Source organism: Delphinus delphis, chromosome 3 (assembly GCF_949987515.2).
Source record: "Delphinus delphis chromosome 3, mDelDel1.2, whole genome shotgun sequence".
NCBI classification, from domain to species: Eukaryota; Metazoa; Chordata; class Mammalia; order Artiodactyla; family Delphinidae; genus Delphinus; species Delphinus delphis.
Window position 1 is genome coordinate 78,051,189 of NC_082685.1, and position 27,864 is coordinate 78,079,052.

General features: G+C 36.8%; 1 protein-coding gene across 3 annotated transcripts in view; it reads right to left on the minus strand.

Annotated features, from left to right (window-relative positions):
• Positions 1–3,623: 3,623 nt before the first annotated feature.
• Positions 3,624–27,864, minus strand: part of COMMD10 (COMM domain containing 10) — a 165,377-nt gene continuing 141,136 nt past the window's right edge. For 2 of the 3 annotated variants that reach the window (XR_009518973.2, XR_009518974.1), the window contains exons 7-9: positions 13,222–13,308; positions 10,049–10,108; positions 9,315–9,330 (exon numbers count right to left, since the gene is read on the minus strand). Coding sequence is in view for 1 of the 3 variants with exons in the window: in XM_060008986.2 (XP_059864969.1) it covers positions 9,292–9,330; positions 10,049–10,108 (99 nt within the window). In the remaining 2 variants the exon portion in view is untranslated. Of the gene's footprint in view, positions 9,331–10,048; positions 10,109–13,221; positions 13,309–27,864 lie in introns of all 3 variants that reach the window. The other variant, XM_060008986.2, reaches the window with a different exon arrangement.

Here is a 27,864-nt window from a genome sequence, read left to right on the forward strand (position 1 = left end):
CTGGACTGCAAAGTGGAGCACATGGCCTGGGATGCTATGAGTCACTACTATCTCTGATCATTTGGAAAATTCCTGTGCTCTGCTGCCAAAGCAAAACTGCATTCCTGGATGGGGAGAAACACTGAACCTTCCAATGCTAAAGTGTGAGAGCAGCCTGTTTCTGGGGACAGCTTTCTGCTTTGTTCATACGTAGCCTGGTTGAACCTGCAGGAAGAATCTGAACTGTGGACTAGAAAGAGAGCACAAAGAAAATCTGTTTATCTCAGAAGCAAGGAGACATGGGGAAAGACCCTGAGACATCACTGAGCCCCACGCCTCACAGCAAATCTACATTTATTAAAGATGAGAAAAACCTTATTATTGACTTTTCCTTAAACAATGCAGGGAGGATGTATTGTGTTCTTTAATACTCAGTTTCAGAAATAAATGTAACTATTAAAAATATTATTAATTGCTTTCCCCTTCTTTCCTTTACCTAGATTCCTTTGAAGAAAAAAAAAATTTAAAAACCCAAGTCATTTATAGAATGAGATTCTCATACTCCCATTAAAAGACAGCTTCTTCAATAAGTGGTGCTGGGAAAACTGGACAGCTACATGTAAAAGAATGAAATTAGAACACTCCCTAACACCATACACAAAAATATGCTCAAAATGGATTAAAGACCTAAATATAAGACGGGACACTATAAAACTCTTAGAGGAAAACATAGGAAAAATATTCTTTGACATAAATCACAGCAAGATCTTTTTTGACCCACCTTCTAGGGTAATTAAAATAAAAACAAAAATAAACAAATGGGACCTAATGAAACATAAAAGCTTTTGCACAGCAAAGGAAACCATAAACAAGATGAAAAGACAACCCTCAGAATGGGAGAAAATATTTGCAAATGAAGCAACGGACAAAGGATTAACCTCCAAAATATACAAACGCTCATGCAGCTCAATATCAAAAAAACAAACAACCCAATCCAAACATGGGCAGAAGACCTAAATAGACATTTCTCCAAAGAAGACATACAGATGGCCAAGAAGCACATGAAAAGATGCTCAACATCACTAATTATTAGAGAAATGCAAATCAAAACTACAATGAAGTATCACCTCACACAGGTCAGAATGGCCGTCATCAAAAAGTCTACAAATAATAAATACTGGAGAGGGTGTGGAGAAAAGGGAACCCTTTTGTACTGTTGGTGGGAATGTAAATTGGTACAGCCACTATGGAGAACAGTATGGAGGTTCCTTAAAAAACTAAAAATAGAACTACCATATGACCCAGCAATCCCACTACTGGGCATATACCCTGAGAAAACCATAATTCAAAAGGACACATGCACCCCAATGTTTATTGCAGCACTATTTACAATAGCCAGGACATGGAAACAACCTAAATGTCCTACAATAGATGAATGGATAAAGAAGATGTGGTACATATATACAATGGAATATTACTCGGCTATAAAAAGAAACAAAATTGGGTCATTTGTAGAGATGTGGATGGATCTAGAGTCTGGCATACAGAGTGAAGTAAGTCAGAAAGAGAAAAACAAATATCGTATATTCACACATATATGTGGAATCTAGAAAAATGGTACAGATGAACCTATTTTCAGGGCAGGAATAGAGATGTAGACGTAGAGAACAGACATGTGGACACTGGTGGGGAACAGGAGGGTGGGACGAATTGGAAGATTAGGCTTGACATAAATACACTACCATGTGTAAAATAGATAGCTAGAGGGAACCTGCTGTATAGCACAGGGAGCCCAGCTCGGTGCTCTGTGATGACCTAGATGGGTGGGATGGGGGGTGGGGTGGGAGGGATGTCCAAGAGGGAGGGGATATAGGTATACATATAGCTGATTCACTTCATTGTACAGCAGAAACTAATACAACATTGTATAGCAATTTTACTTCAGTAAAAAAAATAATAAAACAGATCCGTTTTGAAAAAAAAAAAAACCAAGTCATTTATAGAATGAGATTTTTGTACTCATTAAAAGCAGCTAAAAATGACTGAACTCTAGTTTTACTAAGGGAACATTATTATATATTCATTATTTTTCCTGCTTTGGAGATTAAAACAGTTTCTCTAATCCTGTAGCATCCTCTTACCTACCGTTACATAGCCTGGACCTGCTTCAACTTTCTTGTCTTTGCAGACTACTTCTTTTCAAATAAAAACTAATAACTTTCTATTTCAAATAAAACAAAGCAAGCTATGAGAACAGCCATCACTTGGATTTGGATCATAGGTCCTCGGTCAGCTAGTACAACCTCACACTTCAGACAAAAGCGAAAGACCTTTAATAAGATTCAAGAGTACGTATGACAGGGGAAGGGGGGCGGGAGGGGGAAGGAAGCAATGATAAAATCCTTGAAATTCTCCCAGATTATAAATGCCATTAAGCTTTACTATAAAATCCCTCAAATTAATGTGTTTCTAATTTTAGCATTAAATGAGGCTGGTGTATTGAGTAGAACTATTTGCATAATGATGACAAAAATCAAAGTTTTAGAGAAGCAAAATTGACTCATTTGAAACTTAAATTCTAATTCCTGAGCAGCTTCTGACTAATGAGTCTGAACAAGTCAGAAATGTCCTGGCCCTCATCCTCAACAGTGGAAAAGAGAGTATGTAAACATGTTGGGGGAAATTTACAACATACACCTATGGTTTCTTAAACTTTCCCTTCCAAGTAGCAACACTGGGGGTGGGGATTCATATATCCTCTCAGTAGCTCTGAGAGTTTAGCCTGAAGTCGCAGGCTGCAAGCACAGTGTTTTTTTTTTTTTTTTTTTTTTTTTGACGTTTCCCCATTTTCTCTTTGACTTTTATATGTATTTCGAACTATATGCTGTAAAATATTCATCTCTCTTTAAAAATATACATGCTCTAAATTACTGGCTAATTAAAATGTTACCCTCATATTAGTTAGGCTATAGGCTACGCTGCTATATTAAAAAGATACTAAATATAGTCATTAAACAAGATGTTTTATTTCTCATGTAAGGGTCTGGAGGCAGCAGCTTGCCAAGGGCATATCAGCAGTACTGCTCCATGAGGATAATCAAGGACCCAGCTTCCTTCCATCTTGTTGCTCTCTATCCCTTAAGGCATTATCCTTATCTGCTCAGTCAAACCTAACTTAGCTTCAAATCTATGTTTCAGTCATAGAAAGGGCAAAGAAAAGTGAAGATGAATATAATTTTCACTCACATTTCACTGGTGAGACCTAGTCATATGGCTGCAGTAGCTACAGAGCATGGAAAAATATAATTTCCAGTTGGATGGCCATGTGGCTGGCAAAAATTAAAATAAAGGTGATGCTACAGAAATAAATACCACACCTGTCTTACGGATTTATGTATCTACCAACAGCTATATTCCTCTGGAGGTGCCCTAGAGCAGCACGGTAATAAGGAATGGGTCTGCAAATGTTTCATGTAAAGAGCCAGGTAGTAAATATTTTAGGCTTCCTGGGTATATGCTCTCTTTTGCAACTACTATTGTGGTGCAAAAGCAGCCGTAGACTGTATGACTATAAGTAAGCGAAAGAACATGGCTGTTGTTTTAGTTATCTATCACAACATAACAAATGACTGTAACATCAGAAGTTCAAATCAACACACATTTATTATCTCACAATTACCATGGGTCAGGAGTCTGGGTCTTCACATAGGATCTCACAAGGCTGCAGTCACAGTCAGTTGGAGTGTGTTCTCTTCTGGAGGCTTGACTGGGAAAGAATCCACTTCCAAACTCACACAAGTTGTTTGCAGATCTATTTCCTTGTGGCTGTAGGGCAGAGTGCTTAGGGCCTCAGCTTCCTGGTGGCTACTGGTTGCCCTCAGCACCTACAGGCCACCCGTAGTTCCTTGTCTTGTGGTTCTGTCCACAGGCCCTCTTACAACATGGCAGCTTGCTTCTTCAAAGCCAAGAGGGGAGAAAGTCTCCAGAGTGACTTTGGTAGCATGACAGAATTTCACATAATGTAAGTCACGGGAGTGACATTCCATTACCTTTGACAGATGATTGGGAGTCTGTCCAGCAGAGCTGTGTTCCAATAAAACTTTATGAGAACAACTGGTGGGCTGGATTAGGCCCACAGGACATAGTTTACAGACCCCTGGCATAATAAATAAGGTGTAGAAGCCATTGTTTAAGGTAAGAAAAGATAAAAATTAATTGAATAGAGTTAGAGAAAAAGAATCCTCAGAGCCAGAGGAGCTTTGTAGAAACACAGTCATAGAAAAATGCATTTCTGATTCTGGTCCTATCCCATAATACACCTATTACCTTGTTAATGAAAAATTAAGAATGGGATAGATGAGCATTATGCTCAAATTTATTTATCATAAAATAGAGCTGTTATTGGAACTCTAACTAAATTCAAAGTGAAGGGGCTTCATAGCAAGCTTTCTCCGATTTTAGTTCAATTCAAACCTTACCTCGAATAATTTCAACAGAAAGCCTGGTCATTTTCTTAGTGATTATGAAAATGACAGCTGACACTTACAAGATTATTGCAAATCAGGAATTATGCTAAATGTTTAACATGAATGACCTCATTTAATCTTCATAACACTCCCATGTAATTTAGATTATTATTATTCCCACCACAAAGATGAGGAAGCTGAACTTTAGCGAATTAAGCAACACAAAAAGCAGCAGAACTAGTTTATGACTCTTAGTCTTTCCTGAGGGTCCAGACACTTAAATTTTATTTGAAGTGTAATGGGAAGTCTTTGAAGGGTTTAAAGCAGGGAGGTAGTGTAATTAATATGATTAATGTTTTAAAAATATTAGCTCTGTGTGGAGACTGGACTGAAGGGGGGCTAGAGGAAGCAAGGTAGTCCAGGGCAAAGATGATGGTAGCTTGGAAAAGGTAGTATCCTAGAGATATATTTGCAAGATATTTAGGTGGTAGAAGTGACAGGCTACCTCTCTAATTGAAAAGCACTCCACTATTCCCTTGTTCACGACACTCTAGCCACACTGATCTTTGGTTCCTGAAACGCGCTAAGCCTTTTCCAATCTCTGAGATTCTGCATTGGCCATTCTCTCTACCTAGAATGCTTTTCACTGTATTCTGCTATTGCCTCATTCTAACTCATCTTACAGGACTCAGCCCAAATCTCACTTCCTCAGAGAGTCTTTCCTTGATGCATCATCTAAGTTTCATCCTATCTTTTATTTTCTCTTAAGAGAATCCAATTATTTTTCATCCCATACTTATTCACAATTTATTATATTTTGCTTTTTTTTTAACTTTTCATTTTTTTTAAACTTTATTTTATTTTATTTACTTTTGGCTGTGTTGGGTCCTCGTTGCTGCGCACGGGCTTTCTCTAGTTGCGGCGAGCGGGGGCTACTCTTCGTTGTGGTGCGCGGGCCTCTCATTGCAGTGGCTTCTCTTGTTGCAGAGCATGGGCTCTAGGCACGCAGGCTTCAGTAGTTGTGGCACACGGGCTCAGCAGTTGTGGCTCGCAGGCCCTAGAGCGCAGGCTCAATAGTTGTGGCGCACGGGCTTAGTTGCTCCGTGGCATGTGGGATCTTCCCAGACCAGGGCTTGAACCTGTGTCCCCTGAATTGGCAGGCAGATTCTTAACCACTCCACCACCAGGGAAGCCCCTAACTTTTCAGTTTACATTGGAGTATAGTTGATTAACTATGTTGTATTAGTTTCGGGTGTACAACAAAGCGATTCAGTTATACATGTATCTATTCTTTTTCAAATTCTTTTCCCAATTAGGTTGTTACATTTTGCTTGTTTTTTAACTGACTAACACATTACACTTCAAGACGCCAAGAACTATATTAATTTTGCTCATCACTGTTAACATAATGTCTAGCATACACACAGTTCCTGGCACTATAGGCAGTTACTGAATATTTGTTGAGGAAGTAAATGTCTGACTTCAGTGCTTTTACGCTTAAACACTGTGCAACTGTTTTTCACATTTGCTGATTTTAGAAGAAATTTTTCTCTTCTATCCCTCTGGAATTATCAACATAACATATCCCAAGTAATTAGTGATGCTTCAATCTCCAACCCACTCTCACTCCACACTCTTCCCAAACCCATTCCTAGATTTTAAAAAATGTTGAGAATAAAATGTACAGTAGGAGCAAGAGGGTGATGAAGCTGGCTTGAGGCAGGTGAGTTCTCATTTATTGTTGGTAAGAGTATAAACTGTTATGAACCTTTGAGAAAACAATTTATCAATATGCAAAAATGGCCTTAAAATAAACGTAAATAGGGACTGCCCTGGTGGCACAGTGGTTAAGACTCTGCACTCCCAATGCAGGGGGCCTGGGTTCAATCCCTGGTCAGGGATCTAGATCCCACGTGCATGCCGCAACTAAGAGCTCGCATGCTACAACTAAGGAGCTCACATGCCACAACTAAGGAGCCCACCAGCCACAACTAAGGAGGCCATGTGCTGCAACTAAGGAGCAGCCTGCCTGCCCCAACTAAGACCCAGCGCAACCAAAATAAAAAATAAATGTAAATAAATAAAAACATATACAAAGAGAGGTGTGTGTGTGTTTGAATTTACATGAGATATCTGAAAAGATATAAACCAAATGTTTCTAACTAGTTAGTTAGGTATTTCTAGGGAGTAAGAGAGCAAAATAGACTTTTTTAAAAACACTTTTTAAAAAATATAGGCAATTTTATATTTATAATAAAATCCCATTAAAAGTAAAAACAGAGGGCTTCCCTGGTGGCGCAGTGTTTGAGAGTCTGCCTGCCGATGCAAGGGACACGGGTTTGTGCCCCGGTCTGGGAAGATCCCACATGCTGCGGAGCGGCCAGGCCCGTGAGCCATGGCTGCTGAGCCTGTGCGTCCGGAGCCTGCGCTCCGCAACGGGAGAGGTCACAGCAGTGAGAGGCCCGCGTACTGCAAAAAAAAAAAGTAAAAACAGAAAATAAATCTTCATACTTTTGGCATAATAATCCTACTGCTGGGAACCTATATTAGTAAGGTAATGAGAAATGTGGTTTAGGGTTTATTTATAATGATCTTTACCAGTTGAGTTCTTTAGTATTTTAAAAAACTGGAAATAGTCTAAATGTCCAACAACAGATTGAATAAATAAAGTGTAACTCATTCAAATGAAGGACTACTTAAAGATAGGAGAGAAAGATATATGAATAGGAAAAAAAACAAAAAAACCTTCAATAAAATCTACCAAAATGTCATTAACGGTTGTTTCTGGATGTTGAGAGTCTATGATTTTAGGTTACTCCTTTATGATTTTTTTGGTGTTTCCTACTTAAAAATAATCATATTTAATAATTGGAGAATTGCAAATATTATTTGTAGTACTCCTTTCTAACAAGTAATTTATATTTTTATTCAATCCTCATGATAAGCACTCATACAAAACATGTTTATTTGCTAAGACAGTAGGTTTCAGTTCCCACTTATGGCTCCACCCACCTTATTTCTATGAAAATGTAACACACACCTTAATAATCTTTGGGAATGATATCTTCTTTTACTTGTGTATCATAACAATGGTGGTAGCTTAAGAAATAAAATTATCTGGAATTAAATATATTTCAGGAATAATTATGTTCTTAGTTAGAATTAGACCTACTACTTACTTGTCCTTCCTTCAATGCCTTTGGTCAGACTTTCCTGAACTAGACTGATGGAGAGAAAACTATTTACCACTATTTTAAGCTACAAATAGGAAATTTCATTATGAAGTGTCACATTTAACTTAGATACGTACACTGGGAGTTAAGTTGGCATCAAACCAATGAAAACTTCTACCTATTCATATGGTCACTGTTGGGAAGGCCCAACAAATTCAACTTGAAATGATGTATGTTTATTTGTAGATAAGAAGTCTGAAAGAATATTTACCAAAATGTTTACAGTAGTCAGGTACTTTCCTCTGGGGCCCAGCAGAACAGAGCGTAAAAATATAAGATAGATCCCACAAGCTACATATGGAAACAAATCCCATTATACTATAAACACGTCTTCTAGATATCCTATCAATGGAAGTTTGAGTTTAAAAACTTTTCAAATCAACCAAGTATGGACAGCCACTATAATACTTACATTCTGAAATAATCCAAACACCTAATCCTTCTAAGCAACAACATAAAAGCACACATATAAATAAGTAAGGGCATAAATTCCATATACTAAACATTTATTTGGGAGACATTTAACATTCATATTACTCAGATACCTCATATAAAGAATGTGATTTAAATCCAGTGGTTCTGTTTAACTATAGGATATTTCTGAAATCAAATTCTTTCACGTGAAGTCATATTTGAATCTCTCTGTCTCTCTCTGTTCTCTCTCTCTCATTTTCTCCCCCCCTCCCCTCTCCCTTTCTCTCCTTTCCTCCCTCACTCTGTCTTTCTCGCTGGAAATAATATAGTGCAGACATTTCATTCATAAAAATTCAACTGATATTATTTTCTGTAGGCAACCATACTCCCATTTATATAGATCTATAGCATAAAATACTGTGCACTTCAGTTCAACTAATTCTAAGACATAAAAATCTTCTTGGCTGAAATTAACATATTTACAAAAAGAGAACATAAAATTTGTTTTACATTCTGTTTTAAAATTTTTCTCCCACACCTTGAAATGAATCATTATTAATTTTCAGTACAAAAAAAAGCACACAAAAACCTGAACTGTTATTAAATCATTAAACTCAGAGAAAAAATGAAAGTGCACAGAGATGCTCATACTGGAGTTGGCTGATGTACTAGTACTAGCTCTATTTAAAATTTCTTTCCTATATTATTTCCCAAGCAAAATACACTCATTATATTAAAGGAAACAAATGCCATAATGTATTTAATTGACTGTGGCTACTTTCTTATTTTTATTAATGTAATTAAAGAAGTTCTGTGTTCTAAGGTACATATTACACCTTGTATCCATGGACCCTTCTTGATACATAGAAGTATCATCAAGTATGTAAAAAATAAACAGGTCAGGCAATAAAGCAAAAATAGGACAGTAAAAACAATATGATATTCACTTTTGTTCCCCTTAAAACAAAAATGTTCTTAACAATTGCTTGCTGTTGGCTCACAGAACTGGAGAATGTATATTAGAACTCCAGTACTCAAAACAATGATCTTCCTTGGCTGTTATTGTATAAGAAGCAATAAACCGTATAATTTACATGAAGAAAGCTAATGAATCCTTCAGAAAACAACCTGGCAGTTTATCTTCAATGCAAAACAATGAGGTGGCAGGAGTGTGATAGAGAAACCAGTCTTTGAGAACATCATGTAAGGGAATCCAGCTGTGCTTGTATGGTCTCTAGCTATTTACAAAGACAAAAAAAAAAAGAGAAAGTTGGTGAAGGGAGAGAAATTCATATGAAGTGTTGTTTAGAAACATGCAAATGAAAGAAAAGAATGTAACTGGTAACTATGTATTTTAAATGTACTCACATAAGCAATAAATATACCACTTAGAAAATTTTTCTTTTTATGTGGATATTAGAATTCAAGCTTGCTATCTGTTTTCAAATTTGTAAAAGAGGATTTCTAAATAGTACTGTTTAAAATGCACCCAGCTCTTTCATTTTAGATTTCTAAAGGGGGGAGGGTGGTAGGGGGGCAGTGCATTTTCCTTGATTACAAAATCAGTATTTACAAAGAAACACGAAATATCCTCAAAGATAAATCTTTAAAGGCCTGGTATCTGCCTTTTCCCTTGGGCCCAGAAATTAAAATATTTAACATTACCTATCTCTAAAGTGCCAGTGTGGCTAGGTACCACACAGTTTATTATTTAATGCTTTACATTAAAACAACAATCCTACTGCTTTAATTAAAACCATATCCACTCTCTTCCTGATTTAGTTTGTCAGATTCTCTTCATCTTGGCAATGCTTCCTACTGTGAAACATAAGATGTTTATAAGGGAAGTTTAAAGAACTCAGCTCTGTAATGGGCATTTAAAAATAAGAATTCATAAAGTGGAGGAAACAATGTGAAAAACCCTACATTACCAGAAATTATTTAAAAAATACAGACCTTGTTATAGAAATCAAACAATTCCTTGTGACTGAATTCCACAAGAACTTTCTTCAGGCTCTGTAAAGAAAAAAGAAAGAAAGAAAAAAGTTTAGTTGTGTACAATTTACATTGCATTTTTTTTCCCTCTCCAATTAGCCTCAGAATATGCCATATTATTCTGAGTGGTTTAAAAAAAACAAACAAACCAAACTTACCTCCTCTACTCAACCCCATTGTTCCAAGAACTCAAAAATACATTTACTAACACTCCACTTTAGCAAAAGGTTTCAACTCTATAGGGGCATCTGTTCTTTAAGTTGACTCCACAGAGATTAATAAAATATATTCCAACAAGAGAACAATTTCATTACGTATTTTTTCAAGACAGAGATAATACATGAGATTATATTTCATCTTTCTCAGCAGTCCATTTGAAATCTAGTAAATACCATTACACAAAGACACTGGAGGCAGCATATCTGATTGAACTCATCCAGCCATTAATGCCTCACATCAGCACAGCTGCTGCCTCCAAGCATTAATCTAACAGTTATGATCTTAACATGCTGAGATTGTTACCTTTTGTAATGTACAGACTCAGCACAAGTTAACAACACAACAGCTTCAAAGCTGGGACTTAAACCTGCTCATTCCTTTCACCTCAAATGCAATAGAGAAATCGTTATGGATGCTACAGATGCTAAGTAATATTGTGTACGTGTGCATGATAGTGCAGTAAAGTGCGACATTAACCCAACCCACCCCAATCCGCTTTTGGTTGATTTTGTAAACTGAGGAAACACTGTTTCTGAAAATTGTTCAAACATGTTTATTTTACTCAACGTACCTTTGGGAAGTGAAAGTTAATGGGGAGAGAATACCAAGAATGTATCACCCGCTCTGACCATACTGTCATGCTCACGTGACATACAACAGGCACCATGAATTGAAGAAGTGGAAAACTGCTGCAAACAGACATTGATTCATGCACTTAATTGCCTATGGTCATTTCCAACACTGTATTAATTCTATTTCTCAGTTTCTATGCTCACTTTTTTTTGTTTTATTTGTTTTAATGATTTCCATTTCCATTCACAAAGCCAACATTTTCAAAACAAGTTTTCTCCTAATTTTAGGAGAGTCAGTGGGGCTCTGCTCAGGAACGGCACCTCCCTTTCCATGAAGCCTAAGCACATAGGCTCCAATTCCTTTCTTTGTTTTCTCTTATACACCCATGTAAGTTTCAAAATGAATACCGGCTTTAAAGCCTTATCGTTTATGAATGATAAAAAAAAGAACTATGAATTTTTCAAATCATATTAGAAGAATCAGTTGGTTAACTGGCACATATCCTGAAACCTCCAAAGGCTGAATTGGCATTATCTAGCAGTGCTATATTTCCTTCCAGCAGTTAAAGGGGAATGATAAACCTAGGTTTACCCTAGGGAAAAGCAAAGCAAGTTCATTTCTTTACCACCCCCTCCCCAGCCGAAAGTTAGGAGAGACTGAAGACTGAATCAGTATGTGAACAGCTCATTTGATGTACCCCTAGAGGTAGCAGCCAAGCTAGGCTCTTGTTTCCTGTACTTTGCTTTGCTTTCTTTCAGGGTAGTGTTTTCTAAAATGCTACCCTGAGGAAAGGGAAGGAAGGTAACTTTAAAAAAATACTTCTTAAAATAACAATAGCTAAAATAATGTGTGTGTGCGCATGAGTGTGTGCATATATATGGATATGTTTATTTTACACACACAGGCACACACACACATACACCTATCCATCCATCCATAATAGTAATCCCTCAGTATCTGCGGGAGACTGGTTCCAGGACCTGCTGTGGATACTAAATTTTCCGGATGAAGTCCCATAAATGCCCCTCCAGATCTGTGGTTCCGAATCCGTAGATTCAGACAACCGTGGATGAAGCAGGGCCACAGTATTTATTGACAAAAATCCAAGTATAAATTGACCTGTGCAGTTCAAACCTGTGTTGTTCAAAGGTCAACTAAATTTAGTCTTACTTTACTGAAATACTTAGCCCCACGAAGGAAAAAAACTGATACCTGACATAAAATTTCTTATGCTTGACATAATAATGGGTAGCTATTATCATTATCATTTCCCATTCAACTCACAATGACTTAGAGAAGACCATGAGAATATGGAAGAGTATGGGAGTGGTTTTAAGTGTTTCATGTCTATGTGTAGAGAGATTATCCCAAATTTTGAGAATCTATGTTTACCTAAGGGGTGGCCAGTGGCAGTTGTTTTTTAGGTTTAGGGAAGTAAGGATGGAGCTTAGATGTGTAGGATAAAAAGGAAAGGGGGGGGCTTCCCTGGTGGCGCAGTGGTTGAGAGTCCGTCTGCCGATGCAGGGGACGCGGGTTTGTGCCCCGGTCCGGGAGGATCCCACATGCCGCGGAGCGGCTGGGCCCGTGAGCCATGGCTGCTGAGCCTGCGCGTCCGGAGCCTGTGCTCCGCAGCGGGAAAGGCCACAACAGTGAACGGCCCGCATACCGCAAAAAAAAAAAAAGGAAAGGGGGGTGCTGGCCAGGGGACAACTTCCCACATTGTCATGTTCTGACATGCAACCCCACAGAGTCTAAGAATCTTAAACCCAAATCTGGCCTTCCAGGACATTGTACAAAAGTACCTTATCAAGAAAAAAGTACAGTTCACGTTTCATTTAACAGTTTGGTAACTTTATTTATGACTTTAAATTTAGAATGGATGATGGCCTCCATTTTTACTCTTTCTTCAGGTCCCATAAATATTAGGAGTAGACCTGATCAAAATCTCCCCTGGGACTCCAGCATTTTTGGGAGGAAAGCACACTCCTAGATTTCCTTGAGAATATAACCAAAAGTGACAAATCTGCTTATCAAATGAGAATCAACTCTTTAAACTTCATTGTTTACTCTTCAGAAAATGTATGGAAAGGTTCAAATCATTATGTTGTACACCTAAAACTAATACCATTTTATGTCAATTATATCTCAATAATAATAAAAAAAAGCCACCTGGGTGGTAGCATTTGGCTGGGGAGAAGGAGGACACCATCAGGAGACCCTCAGATGCCAGATTCGATTGTTAAAAGGGACTCTAGCCAATGTGAATGATCTGGAAGCCTGGCTGGTGGTGGAACACAAGGGTTGGGGGTGGGGGAGAATAATTAGGAACAGCCCTTTTCTACCTTTCTTGGTAGGGTTCCTGGCAGTTCCCCCAGCTGAAAGGGGTGCATCCAGATTGCCCATGAGTACCCTGGACTGACAGTCTTGATCTGATTTGAAAAAAAAAAAAAACAAGAGACTTGAACAGGCACTTCCCAGAAAAGGATGTCCAAACAAAAACATATGAAAATATATGCTGGAAGGGGTGAAAATTTTCTAACTACCCTGGAAACTTGTCTGGCATTATTTACTAAAGCTGAATATATACACACCCTATGACCCAGAAATTCACTGCTAGGTATTAATATTGAGCTCAGTAGAAATGTACACATTTGGGCACCATGACATAGGTACAAGAATATTGATAGTATTATGATTCAAAAAAGCTAAAAATGGAAGTAACCAAAATTTCTTTCAACAGAAGAATATGTAAGTAAGTTGTAGTATAGTAATACAATGGAATGTTATACAGACATGAAAATAAACTACAGCCAAATACAGTATCATGCATGACTAACAAAATAAAGTTGAACATCGGGGCGGGGGGCACAGAAGAACATGTATGATTAACTGCATGCATATGAATATTTAAAAAAATAACAGAAAAGGTTTTAGAGACAAATGCTTAGGTGGTAAAAGTATAAAGTAAAGCAACAAAAATACTACCAGAAATACCAAAATACTGATCACCTCCGGGTGACTGCAGAAAGGAGGCAGTAATTGGGAGGAGGCATAAGAGAGGCTTCTGATTTCTTCTTATTATTGACTGTTATTATAAATTAGGCAATAACTTATTTCTTGATCTTGGTGGTAGGTAAAAGGGTGTTCTTTTTTTTTTTGACAAATTACTGTGCTCTTTTTCTGTATGTGTGCTATATTTCCCCAATTAAAAAAAAACCCGGCACTGTTATGTGTTAAATTCATTCCTTTTTATTCAATAAACTTTTTTTTTTTTTTTTTTGTGGTACGCGGGCCTCTCACTGTTGTGGCCTCTCCCCTTGCGGAGCACAGGCTCCGGACGTGCAGGCTCAGCAGCCATGGCTCACGGGCCCAGCCGCTCCGCGGCACGCGGGATCTTCCCGGACCGGGGTACGAACCCGTGTCCCCTGCATCGGCAGGTGGACTCTCAACCACTGAGCCACCAGGGAAGCCCTCAATAAACTTTTATTAAAGGCCTACAGGCCTGTTCTGGGTGCTACGTAAAGAGCAATGAGCAATAGAAATCAAAATCCCCCATATTCTAGTTGAAGAAAACAGACAATAAACAAGAAATGTAATAAAGACAATAATAACAATAATAATAAAATCATCATCATAATTCACAACATACATATAGAAATGTTTGTTGGTGATAAATGCTAGGAAGAAAAATAAAGCAGGGAGAGGGAATGTGTGTTTGGGGGTAGGTAGGTGGAGATTCAAGGTTAGATGGTCAAAAAGGGTCTCACTGAGCTGATAACATTTGAGTTAAGATTTACAAGAAGTAAAGGAGTAAAAAAACCCCACAGAATAGGAGAAAATATTTGTGAATCATTATCTAATAAGAGTATAGCACCCAGAATATATAAAGAACTTCTATAATTCAACAATAAAAAGACAAACCCGTGTGGGTGGACCCTAATCCAATATGACTACTGTCCTTATAAGAAGAGATTAGGACACAGACACACACAAAGGAACGATTGTATGAAGACACTGGAGGAAGATGGCCATCTACAAGCCAAGGAGCGAGGCCTTAGAAGAAACCAATCCTGATGACACCTTGATCTCAAACTTCTAGCCTCCAGAACTGTGAGGAAATAAATTTCTGTCATTTAAGCCATCCAGTCTGTGGTACAGTTATGGCAGTCCCAGCAAACTAACAATAGGCCCCATCATCTCTTCTGGGACAGAGAGAAGATCTTTAAGAGCAACGGAAAGCCACTGGAGAATTTTAAGAATGATGTAATTGTATTTACATATTAACGAGGCACTTTCGGTTTTATTTGTAAATGGATTAGAGCTGGACAAACTAGATGTGGAGAAACCAGTTAGGAGGATATATTGCATTCGTCTAGGCAAAAGATAGTGACCTGATCTAATGTGATGGCAACAGTGATAGAGAAAAGTGAAAAAAACTTGAAAAATGGTTTAAGAGGTAGAAGAGATAGCATTTAGTGAAAGATTTGAGCTGGGGGAGGAGGTGAAGGAATAGGTGGAGTCAAGAATGACTCTCGAGTTTCCGGCAAGAGAAACTGATGGATGCAACTGAGATAGGAAACTAGAGGAGTAGATGCGAAGAAAGAGAATCAAAAGTGCAGTTTCAGACACAATTAGCTTGATATGTCTGTGATATTTCCCTGAAAATATCTGAAATAAGTCTGGAAAGACAGAAAAGGAAATTAGATAAGAGATATACATTTGGGAGTTACTGATATATTGCTATTTAAAACTGAATGAGACTGCCCAGGAGAAGAATGCAGTATGAGAAGAGAGGGCAGCCTGAGACAGAACCCTTCGGAACTCCAATATTTAAGGTAGGTAGGTGTTTCATAAATGATGAGTATCACCAAGTCCACAAATGTTTTCTGCATGGTATGTGGAAATATATGGCATTTATGACATGAATCAAAATAATTTAGTAAGTTGGCACACAGGCAATAAAACTATGTGGCTTGCCTTCAACGTTCCATTTTCCAGTAAGACCCATTAAACTCACTAATATTGTTAACTAAATATACACAGACTAGAAGATTTACTCTCTTTCTTCTGCTTTATACATATAAGATTGCAACCAAGAACCCATTTAGGAAATTCATTACTTATGTTGTCTAAGCTGGTCTCATGCATTAATACCACGCAGACTTCCTGCACCCTATCTGAAAACACTGCCAAGTGAAAATGAAAGTGCAAAGAGTATCATTCTGCCAATTTCTTAAAAGAGAAGAAAGATGTATTTGTTCACCCATTTCTTTTATTTTTAATTTGTAATCCTGTCTGCAAGCACCTGGATAATGTTGCACATACCCATTAGCAAAATTCCCATGGAAATAGAATTTAGTAAGGTCTTCAGAGAGGTCTAACTTGATGAAAGCTGACAGTAAAAAGATCGTCTGCTTTCCCATTAGTTAGAAATTAGGAACACATACATTTTCCAAGAGAGAAATGTATTAACCTCATCACAAATTATCTAAGCAGAAATAACCTCTAAATAACAGATATAAATAGATAAGAATTAAACCAACTTTACATTGCTTAGCTTTTAAAATTAAGTAGGATATTAGAATTAGAAATCATACAATTATCTTTTCATCTAGAAAATCAGGAGTAGAGGATTCCAGTAAAAGAAAAACTACTAATCTCTTGTCCTGGTTAAATCTAAAAATAATTTGCTAGGGACTTAGAGAGGAAGTTTTCTCCTTTTCACTTACAGAAATGATGGATAGCTATAATATTTAATTAATATTTCAAGTTCTACTGAATGGGTTTATAAAACAAATCATTAGGTACCATTTATTAAATAAATACATCTAAAAATTGTATTATCTACAACTGTACCTATATACAGTTACAGATCACTGTAAAAATATTCCAGTATTTCTATTATTATTTGTTGACTATCTTCACTATTATTGAATAGTGAAACTCTACTCATGTACATGAACATGAACCATTTCTGCCACCCAATAATATACAGTTATTCAATAAACATCTAAACGGTACTGATACAGAGATGAATAAGCCATATACTCTTGACCAAAGAAAGATCCTTTTCTAGGTAGGCAGGTTGCCCTTTACAGCTAAGCTTCCAACTATAAGAAGAATGTACATGGAACAGTGAGAAAGAAGGGATTCTCTGCTCATTGTCAGATCAATGGAATTAATCCTAGCAACAAAAGGGGTTACAACCAGCTCCGAATTCAGAGGATGCTAGCTTGAGAAGGTGGAAGCAAAACATTCTAGGTAGAGGGAAAGAGCAAATTTCCATTTTTCTGCACGGCGGTTGGACTACACAATCTCCCAAGGTCCTTTTCAATTCTATGACTCAAGGATGTTGAAAGGCACACCTCTATAAGCAAAGTAAATTGGGGAACTGAGGGAGTTAGAGGACCAAAAAATGCCAGTAAGAAAGAGCTTTAGGAATAACATAGTTCAACCGTCTTACTTAACCGATGAGAAAACTAGTCTTAAAAAGATGAACTAACTCATATAAAGTATACAGCAGTGGAACTAGTCATTGTTCTTTCTACTGCATTATTATGGTAACTCAAGATAAAACAACACTTTCACCTGCATATCAAGCTAATTTATAGAAAAAAAATTCTTCCCATGAATTTGCACAATTGCTTCCCTTCTCTAACTCATTATACACAGAAATACATAAAAGCTTTGCTGAGGGTAAATAGTTTGATAAATATGGCTGATGAGATGCCAAGTAAGAGATGTAAAATGTCAGGTGAAGGTCTTAAATTTCCCAAAAATTTTCAGAAAAAAATATAAGCAACTCTCTTTGTCTCAGTTACATTATTTTTTTTTTTAAAAAAAGCTACTGTGAAAATTTCACAAAAGTTAACACAATACAATTGCCATGTTTAAAATTCTAATTCCAATTATATAAACAAAACTGTTAGCCCAATGAATATACTACATCATACAGAGAAACGGAGCAAGAAAATCACTACTTTCACCTGAATATGTAGCTGATTTCTGTTGCTCCCTCAAGTCCTATGATTCCAGAAGCTCTTCATTAAAACATTGTCTAGCCTAGCAGGCTCCAAAACCTCACAGGCATTGGCCCTGCTTTTTGAGGAGGGCAGTGGGCAAACTGAAAACCCTGAGCTTATGTCAAAGTTTGATAGACGTTATAAAAAGACGACTGCAACAAATACAAGCCACAAAAGGCATTTCCCCAGGGTCAAATCAACCAATTGTAACTTGTCTTTTTTCAACCTTTGAAAAGTATAGTTTGACAAAATGCTTATCTGTTTAAGAATACAGGCAGTACATAAACAGCAAAAGCAAACTTCTAGCTCATTAACATGGCACTCAAGACTTCCAAAACCTGGCCCATGACTCCACCTATGGCCCCATCTCCTAATACCCTCCTAATGTGCTGCATGCACCAGCAGTACCAGTAGCATTCTGCATACTTCAGGTCTTTGTTCACGCTGTTCCCTGTCTTCTCCCAGTAATGCTCCCAACTGCTCCTGTGTGTGCATGGACATACACACATGCGCATATACCAGCTATTTCATTTGGCTAGATCCTTTAATACTCAGCTCAGTTGACACTGCGGCACCCTATGCATACCTCTATCTTTGCCTTTCCCTATTATACTGTATGGAATTACTTACATTTGTTCCACTGATGGTAGGCTCTTTAAGGGAGGGGCTAGCCTTTATTTTCTTTATTGTAGTCTAATAGCCTAGTATGGTACTTGATCATAGTACTTAATAACAATATATGGTTATTGAGCTTAATTTTAAGAATTAAATTTAAATATGTTCCCTCTCACCCCACTGGGGGAAAAATATTAAAAAATATTATATATGGAAAGTATCAGAATAAATGGATTTTGCCTGATGACAATGTTTTCAAAGTATTCTATTGCATTTTCCCCAATGCTGACAGCAGACAGGTCTTATAACTCTTGCTTACTCAGTAAATATGTAGGCTAAATAGGACAAAAATTAAACTCTAAGTATTGATTCTCTAGTTAGCTTGAAAAATGGCTTCTCATACTTGAAGGTGCCTGTCTCAAACTGGTGAAAGCTGAAGACTCGAGGTTTTGTACATACTTAGCTAAAAATACAGCAGTTGTGGCTGTCAACGTAACAATAAACCACTTTTGGCCAGAAATCTTTATTCAATATAAAAATTGTGTAAAAGTGTGTATGAAATATTGCCACTAAATGTTTAATCTGGGATATATACTTCAGCTGTTAGAACATTTACTCCGTTATCTGTGTACGCTCTTTTCATTCTGGCTAAAATATTACTTTATTCTTGCGTAGACAAAACAATATGCTTGGCAGTCATATCATCACCATATTTTCTGTCCTTTTAAAAATTAACAGTGTGCTATGCATGAGCAGATCGCAAACTTGGAGCCAATCAAAATGCACCTTCTATAGTATTCATTAACTCTAATTTATTATGTGTATGCTGATATGTCATTACGATTTTCAGCTTTGGTATTGAAATATTTAGCTATGGTTGCTGAATATAATCAGCAAGATAAGAGGTTTTGAATATGATTACATGAAGCTCCTTAAATATAGTAAGAAATTATGTTAAGAAGAGCACTGACAGCAAAAAAATGGAGTTTTTTCCTGTATAAATATTATAAGTGATGCTATCTTTTTCTGAAAATTATACTTTATTCTAATTATAAATACTTATCTGATTACTGAAGCATTATCATTACAGATTTAGGAATAGCTGCATTACTTAACTTCTCAAAACATGTATTAGTATCCTAGCTGAAGGATTCTGGGTAAACTACAGATATCAAATTGAAATCATACTATGTTTTCAATACGTAGTTTTAAAGACTATGAGCTCAGTGTCCAAGTTTGGGTTTCTCCTTTGTTCATAAAATCACATTACTGTACTCATAGTAAATTCATAGAAATTTGGATGGTGTGTGTGTACTTTCAAGAGCTACTATGTACTTTGCATCCTAAACTAAACAACCTAATGTAATTCGCAGTGTTGAGAAAAAAACAATTAAAAACATAAGTCGGTTTAATTTTTTTCCATATTGTGCTGTCAGGTCAGTCTGCAAGGAAAAGAGAATGAATATGTGCACCTAAATGAGTATTAATTTCACAATTTCGTTACAATTTACACTTCTTAACAGCTAACTGGAAGCTCTGTTTCTGAAAAATAAAAATGGTAAGTTCAATATTTGCTCCATGTTCTGGAGGGCACTGAATTTATCATGTAAGCGCCATCTGAAAATCCACTGTTAACCTGCAATATAATAATAGGAAACTCTCTATTTCACCCTCAACACATGTGGACCCCAAATCCTAAAGACAGGCAGCTATAATACTAATTTGATTATGGGTTAATTTAAGGCAGTAACCATCTAGAAGAAATTGTTAACTTGTAATCATGTTGTTCCATTACAAATTTTTAACTTGTAATGGTGACAGATGAAGATTGAGCTCATTTTTTTCCATCCACGTTAGTTCCCTGCTAACCTCATTACCTGATTATAATTTGCAAATTCCTCTTGGAATCATCAAATGAACTAATAATGCATATTTTAACAAAGAAATGGTTCTAACAAGTTAATATTTTTCTATAATTCTGAATATATCTGGAGCTCAAATAAGATTTTCATTTTACATTTAAAACGTAGTGTCTGGGGCATGCTACTATGAATTCAGAACAGCACTGGGAGATAGTTCAGTCTGTACTATGGTACTTGAGTAAAGGGTGGAACGTAGGTTTAATTTTTAATTTAGGAAAAATAATGACATTGGAGAATTTAACTTACTTACACTTTTTTAACAGCCTTATGAGGATGATCATACACCATACAATTTACCCATTTAAAGTGTATAATCAATGGTTTTGAGTATATTCACAGAATTGTGCAACCATCACCACAATTAATTTTAGAGCATTTTCATCACCCCAAAAAGAAACTGTATGCCCTTTAGCTATCATCCACCAACCCTCCTAACTCCTTGTCCCAACCAGCAATCTACTCTCTGTGCCTATAGATTTGCCTATTCTGGAAACAATATAAAATTTAAATGGATCCCTAATGCACACTAATATTTAAGGAATAGGCTATAATAAAAAGTGGAGCTTTGCAAAAACAAAACCTGAGGAATGCCTTGAGCAAAGTTGGATAAAAACTATACAAGTGCTATCACACACCCTAAAGAAAGAGTTTTAAGAAGGAAGGTATGATTCAAGTGTCAAGGCTCCCCAAAACCAACTGAGAAAAGGACTGGTAAGTTTTTATTTTAGATGACAAAGAGAATGCTACTGACATTGGCAGAAGTATTTTTGGTGGGTTGGTAGGGAGAAGCCAATACCAGTAGATTAAAAAGGTGAGTAGAAAGTGAGGAATTCAAATGAATGTAGTCCAGGGGTTGGTGAACTACAGTCCACAGGCTAAACCTGGCTTGCTGTCCGTGTTCATAAATAAAGGTTTACTGGAACACAGACACACTCATTTGTTTATGTATTGTCTGTGGTTGCTTTTGTGTTACAATAGTGGAGTTGCACAGCCTGGAAGCTTTTAAAAAATATTTACTATTTGGCCCTTTGCAGAAAAAAAGTTTGCCAACCCCTATTGTACACAAACATCTCAAATTATTAGTTCTACTTAACAAAAGTGACCTAATAAGCATTCATATTCCACATTATGTTCACTACTACCAGTTTAAAAGAACCTGCTGTTTATATGTAAGTGGAAGTAAGTAAAATCATCTGTCTTGAATACAGCATAAATACTCATGTCAAGGTTGAAATTTCAGGCCCTCTTCACTATCATTTGATGCACTGCTGTTTTATAGGAAAGGCCTAGAGACAGCTGCAGAGGCTGTTAGATCTTTGGAATAAATAGAATACATCACTCAGGAGCTCACATTTATATACATTTTCAAACGGTAGTAAGACCTTATATCATGCAAACTTCTTTAAGAGAAAAAGAATGTGATTTTAAAATTGGTATTTTTAAAAATCAAGCTTTATCTTTTTTTTTTTTGCGGTACGCGGGCCTCTCACTGTTGTGGCCTCTCCCGTCGCGGAGCACAGGCTCCAGACGCACAGGCTCAGTGGCCATGGCTCACGGGCCCAGCCGCTCCGCGGCATGTGGGATATTCCCGGACCGGGGCACGAACCCGTGTCCCCTGCATCGGCAGGAGGACTCTCAACCACTGCACCACCAGGGAAGCCCTCCCCAAGCTTTATCTTTTTTCTAAAGTTTATTAATAAAAAATGCTTTTTTGAATGATTAGCTCCAAGTGTTTTATTTTAATGAATTATATATTCATACGAAGTCCATAAAAAAATTGTTTGCGTGTCAATTTTAAAACTCTAGTTCCTCTACGAAGAGAAATAAAAAGCCAAAGGTTTGAATCAGAAACATTAAAACTGGACTGTTCAGCTCTTGCTTGTTGTATGTGGTCTTTGCCTAGAATGATTCATAACATAATAAAGCGACACAATTTGGTTTAACATTTTGTTTCTGTTGATGATTAGAGAGGCTACAAGCCTCTCTAGCCTAGTCATTAATATTAATGAGCTTTGTGACCTAGGCCAAGTTAATGAAACAAACCTTTAAATAACATATTAAAAAGTCAATAATAATTTTGAACTTGCTTTATAGAATTTCTAGCATTTTACAGTGCTAGAAAATAAACAAGGATTTCAAATACATTTCCTAACCTGGATGGGAAAAAAATGACAGTATGGTAAAAGTATCCATCAAACATCACTTTTTGATTATAGGTCACATAGGGCTGCTTTAAAATCAGACAAAGGAACAGGGAATTAAGACATAGATTATTCCACAGATGACTGGAATACAACCTAATTTAAGAACAGGTTAAATCTGTGTAACCCCAAAGTGATTACAAGTAATTTTTACTTTCAAGTCACATCTGAGTTATTAACAAATGAAAAATTGATAAGGTTGGTGGGATTTACCCAAAATAGTTGTGAAAAAACTACTCAGTTGTGTCACGGAGTTGGAAAAAGTTAATGATTTTGTAAAAATACAGGGTATTCGTGTGGAGCAATATTATTTTAAGTGGGGTAAAATAATGGTTTAAAGGTTTCTCTTTTAGCCATTTATGAAGATACTGGCTTAAAATAAAAGTCTGTGGAAACCTGTAGAAGCAGCCAATGACTATGTCGCATGTCAGACCTCTTTCAAATAGACAAAGGCTACTTCTAGATGGGCCAGACTAATTGGAAAACAGTATTATTGGTAACAGAGCTAACTGATGCCCTTCTTAAAAAATGATCTTCCATGTGGGTGGCTTGGGAGTAAGAACCATATTACTGGTCATGCTCTCAGTTTGGTCTTGGTTTGAAATGTTAGCCTAGTTCATGAAGAGCACTTGTATTTATGCAGCAGGAACTAGCTCTGAGGTAGGCTCTCAAGCACACGAAATGCATTATGCAGCATTAGTAATACACCTACGCTTTCATTTGGGAATGCTTACCAAAACTATTAGACAAAGCAGCATCCCTTGCCCTTTCCTTCCTATTCCCCCTGGCCTAAGCACAAAGTCCTCAAAAATTAGAATGCTGAATTCGCTTAAATTTCTTTTCTTCAGTCTCATTATTCTCTAGATTCTTCTAAATACAGATGCCAAATTCAGTTTTTGAAAGTGCCACTTTCATCAAGTTGCTTTTCTACTAAAAATAGTATCTCCCCCATTACCAACAATTGAAGTTCTACCTCTTTTGGCTAGAAGTCAAAGCTTTCCATAAACCTCTCCCAGTCTACCTTTTCCTTTTTAATTATGAAATATTTAAAATATTAAAAATTTACAGAGACTAACAGAGCTGACAGGCATGTAACCCAATACCCAGATATAATTCAGGTTAACATTTTGTCCTTAAAAAGAGTAAATAGGGGCTTCCCTGGTGGCGCAGTGGTTGAGAGTCCGCCTGCCGATGCAGGGGACACGGGTTTGTGCCCCGGTCCGGGAAGATCCCACATGCCGCAGAGCGGCTGGGCCCGTGAGCCATGGTTGCTGAGCCTGTGCGTCCAGAGCCTGTGCTCCACAACGGGAGAGGCCACAACAGTGAGAGGCCCGTGTACCGCAAAAAAAAAAAAAAAAAAAAAGAGTAAATAAAGAATACAGCTAAGTCTGCCACCACTCATCTTGTCTCCTTCCCTTTAGTAGAAGGACAAAGATTTACTAGAAATAAAAATACAAAGAAGGAAATGAGAAACAACAAACAAAAGACTTAAAAATGTACAAATATAGTTCTTAACTACATCAAGATTAATGATTTTTTAAATGCCCTCCAATTATTAACCTTAGATTAGAAAGTTGAAAATAAAGAGAAAAAATGGCAACTAATATCTCTTTTACTTTCATTGCAAATTTGTAATAGAGGCAAAATTAGACCTAGTGTTTGAAGATGGGATTTGAATATGCAGAAATGGGATAAAGAGTATTCACTACTTCTCCCATGTCTATCCCTTATTCCTCTAATAAAAAATAAAGAACTAAGACTGGCAAGGCACAGATCAGAAGACGTGAGAGCCCATTATCTTCTTTAATAACCTATATGTATGTAAGCTAAGATGGCTTACAATCTAAGGAACCAAAATAATGGTTAGAAATCATTCTCAGTACATAGCACATGCATGGAAAGTTGGGAGGGAGGTGATCATTAGGAAGAGGCTAAAATAACCAAAAAGAATCAGTATATTTAGAGTTGTTTTTAGAAAAGGATAAGGGACAAATCTAAAAATATATCACTTTATTATACAAAAATCATAAAAAGTAACATGAAAATGCTTGAAAAAAGATACTGGACAAAAATATGGTACAGAATAACTCAATTTTTTCTAACTTAAACTAAGATTTTTTAATTTTATTTACTGCCTGAAATCCAAAGGTCAACATAACCTATGAAGTAAAATATGAAAATCATTAAGGAGAAATCACAGCCTGCATAATGACCTCAGTATAACTTGGTTGACAAACTGGGTTAGGAAATCACAGGTTTGGTGAGTGGCCCAAAATTTCTCCAAGTGTATCAGCTTTCCCCTGGCAGCCATGATAGGAAATCTTTCCTCTAGAAATACTATGTTCAGAGAATACTGTTTCAGTGCTATGAAGTAAGGTATTCACATGTAACCATTCACACGACTAAAGATGAAATTGCGTTTTGAGTGCAACTCTCTTTAATGTTGTACTTTACATATTGTCAGGTTATGGAAAGAGATTTAAGTGAAAGCATAATAGGAGGAGTTCTTTAGAAGGTATCAACAGATTTATTTCTGTTGCATCAACTCAGACCTATTACTTCAGCTTAAGAGGATATCTTCTAAGATTAGATGTAAAACATTAAAATCTATAAAATATTTTATAACATCTTTATAAGAAAGAGATGTTAAACCTTGTCCAGATTCCATCTTGGATAATCCTTTCCATTGAAACAGTCTCCTATAGTTAAAAAAGAAAATATAACAATTCCATTTTAAAATAATCTATAATTTGAATCTGTAATAATACCAGAAAACTGAATTCTAAAGTTTAAATGAAAACCTATGCATATTTAAGGGTCTGTGTAAGCACGAAGATCTTTCTTTTCCGTGTATTCAAATTAACTTCAACCATCCTAGTTTTCATTTAGTTACAGAGTAAAATATATTTCAAATATCTGACGCAATTACTAAATATGCTCTCTGCCCAAGTTTTAAAAAGTCTCATGGCTGTTCTTCTCTTCCCCCTTCAGTCCATCCAACTCTGATCATGAACTTCTTTTTCTAGAGTTTAGATCCTCCAAAGATTCTTCATTACTGGCAGAAGTTTAAATTCCCCAGGTTGCCACTTTAATCCTTCTACAGTGCAAGTTGAATTATCTTCTCCCTGCTACCTCTACAAGGATGCTATACAAATTTGCTTATTACTACCCTTGAACACTTCTGTATTTTCTCAAAACAATGCCTTTATTCCCACTTCCCCTTTCAATGGGAATGTACTCTTCTAACTTACACATGGCAAAACCCCGCTGAGGCACCTCTTCCATGAGGCCTTCCCCCATCTCCCCAAAGAAGTGCATGTCTCCTTCTGAGCTCCAATATCTTCCACACTTCAGCTAGTAGTGCAGCATCTAACATATTCTACCTTGTACTGCATTTTCCTTGTGAATATACCATCACTTTTCTAGTAGGACGCAAGCTCCTTTATGGTAGGATCTTGAGTGTCAAACTGCTTGTGTTTTAAACCCATCTTCACAAGTCACTGTCTTGAACAAATTATGAAATGTTCTATGCCTCAGTTTCCTCATTTGTAACATGGGGATAATAATAGCACCTACCTGACAGGGACAGAAGGATTAAATAGGTATTATGTGTAGAAGCATTTAGGCCAGCTGCCTGACCTGGTATTCAGTAAGTAATCAATGATTGCAAGTGTTCACAATCCTTGTCATCATCATCATAGTCACCATTGCTTACGCTCCACATGCACCTAGCCCAGGGTCTTGAACATAACAAATATTTAATAAATGCTTACTAAATTGAATAGAATCTTTTTTGGCTTTTCAAATCAAGTGGAAAATAAAGCCACATGGAAAATACTGAGCAGGGAAAACCAAAACCAAAATCTCTCTTAAATGTAACATTTTAAATGAGCAAGTAGTAGATTAATAATTAAATACAAAGAGTTATATAAATGTTGTCTAAATAAATTACTTTCCAGAAAAGATGTAACATCCTTTAGATCTAAGCTAAATGTGGGTTACGATTCTGAAAGCTAAGTATTTTCATACCTATGGGTTGTCAGAGAGGGCCTTTCCATATACATTTACATACATTAATACAGTAGTTGACCCTTCAATGACTAGGGTTTGAACAAAGCGGGTCCACTTATACATGGATTTTTTCAATAAATACAGTCAGCCCTCTCGGTCAGAAGGTTTCGTATCTGCAGGTTCCCCATCCGCGGGTTCAGCCAACCACAGATGTGGAATCTACTGAGGGCAGACTGTTGGATTTGAGCATCCGCAGATTTTGGTAGCCGCAAGGAATCCTGGAACCAATCCCCTGCTGATAGCAAGAGACAACTGTACTATAATGAAGGTCCATTTGAATAGTACTATTAGAACTGCATGAAAACTCCTGACTTTCCAAGGCAGTGAAAAAAAGCCAGTAAGTAGAGAATTATGTTTTAGGCAGAGAGCATGCAGAGGGTTGGTTTCCTTTCCCACATGACACTGCTTCACACTAAAACTGCATCTTCCAGCTATTTTTGGATGTAATGTCTTTTGTGCTCAGACTACCAAATAATGCAAAAGTATGTTACTGTTTTGTGAAGTAGATAAAACGTCTTTAATAGAATGAGTCTATTAGGTCCATTTTCACTGGTGACCTAATCCAGAGATTAAAACATAATATTAGTATCAGAAATATTTTCACTATTCTTTTTCATGAATACGTGACACAAAATGAATGCCAGCTACTCTGAACATAGTATCTTAGATTTTCAGGACATGAACTCATGTATGGTAAGCACTATGTGTCATTTACATAGTACAGACTTGCTTTAAAGAACTAAATATTCTTTTCAATGGCAAGGCAAATAATTCAACCAAGTCTTAGACTAAAAGGACTGACCATGTTTTGCATTTAGATGACACATCTTTCAAGGAACTGAAGACACTGTGCAAAATCTAACAGAAATCTTTTCTCTCTCCACCAAGCTCCTAACTAGGAAAAAAAAAAAAAACATGCTAAGAAAGGCCAGTGAGAAATTAGCAATATGATGCAAGGCCCAGATCCAAAAGTCAGAAAGGAGATCACAATGCTGTCTCTGTTATGTCAACAGGTGGGCCTCAAAACTGCAGGCTTCTGTTTTCAAATTAAACCTTGATTTGTCTTTTACATGGCACTGTAGCTAATGCCCTCTTATCTCCTGATAAGAGAGGAAACTGAGAGTTGTAGAAAATCAAATCTCTGCATGCTAAGT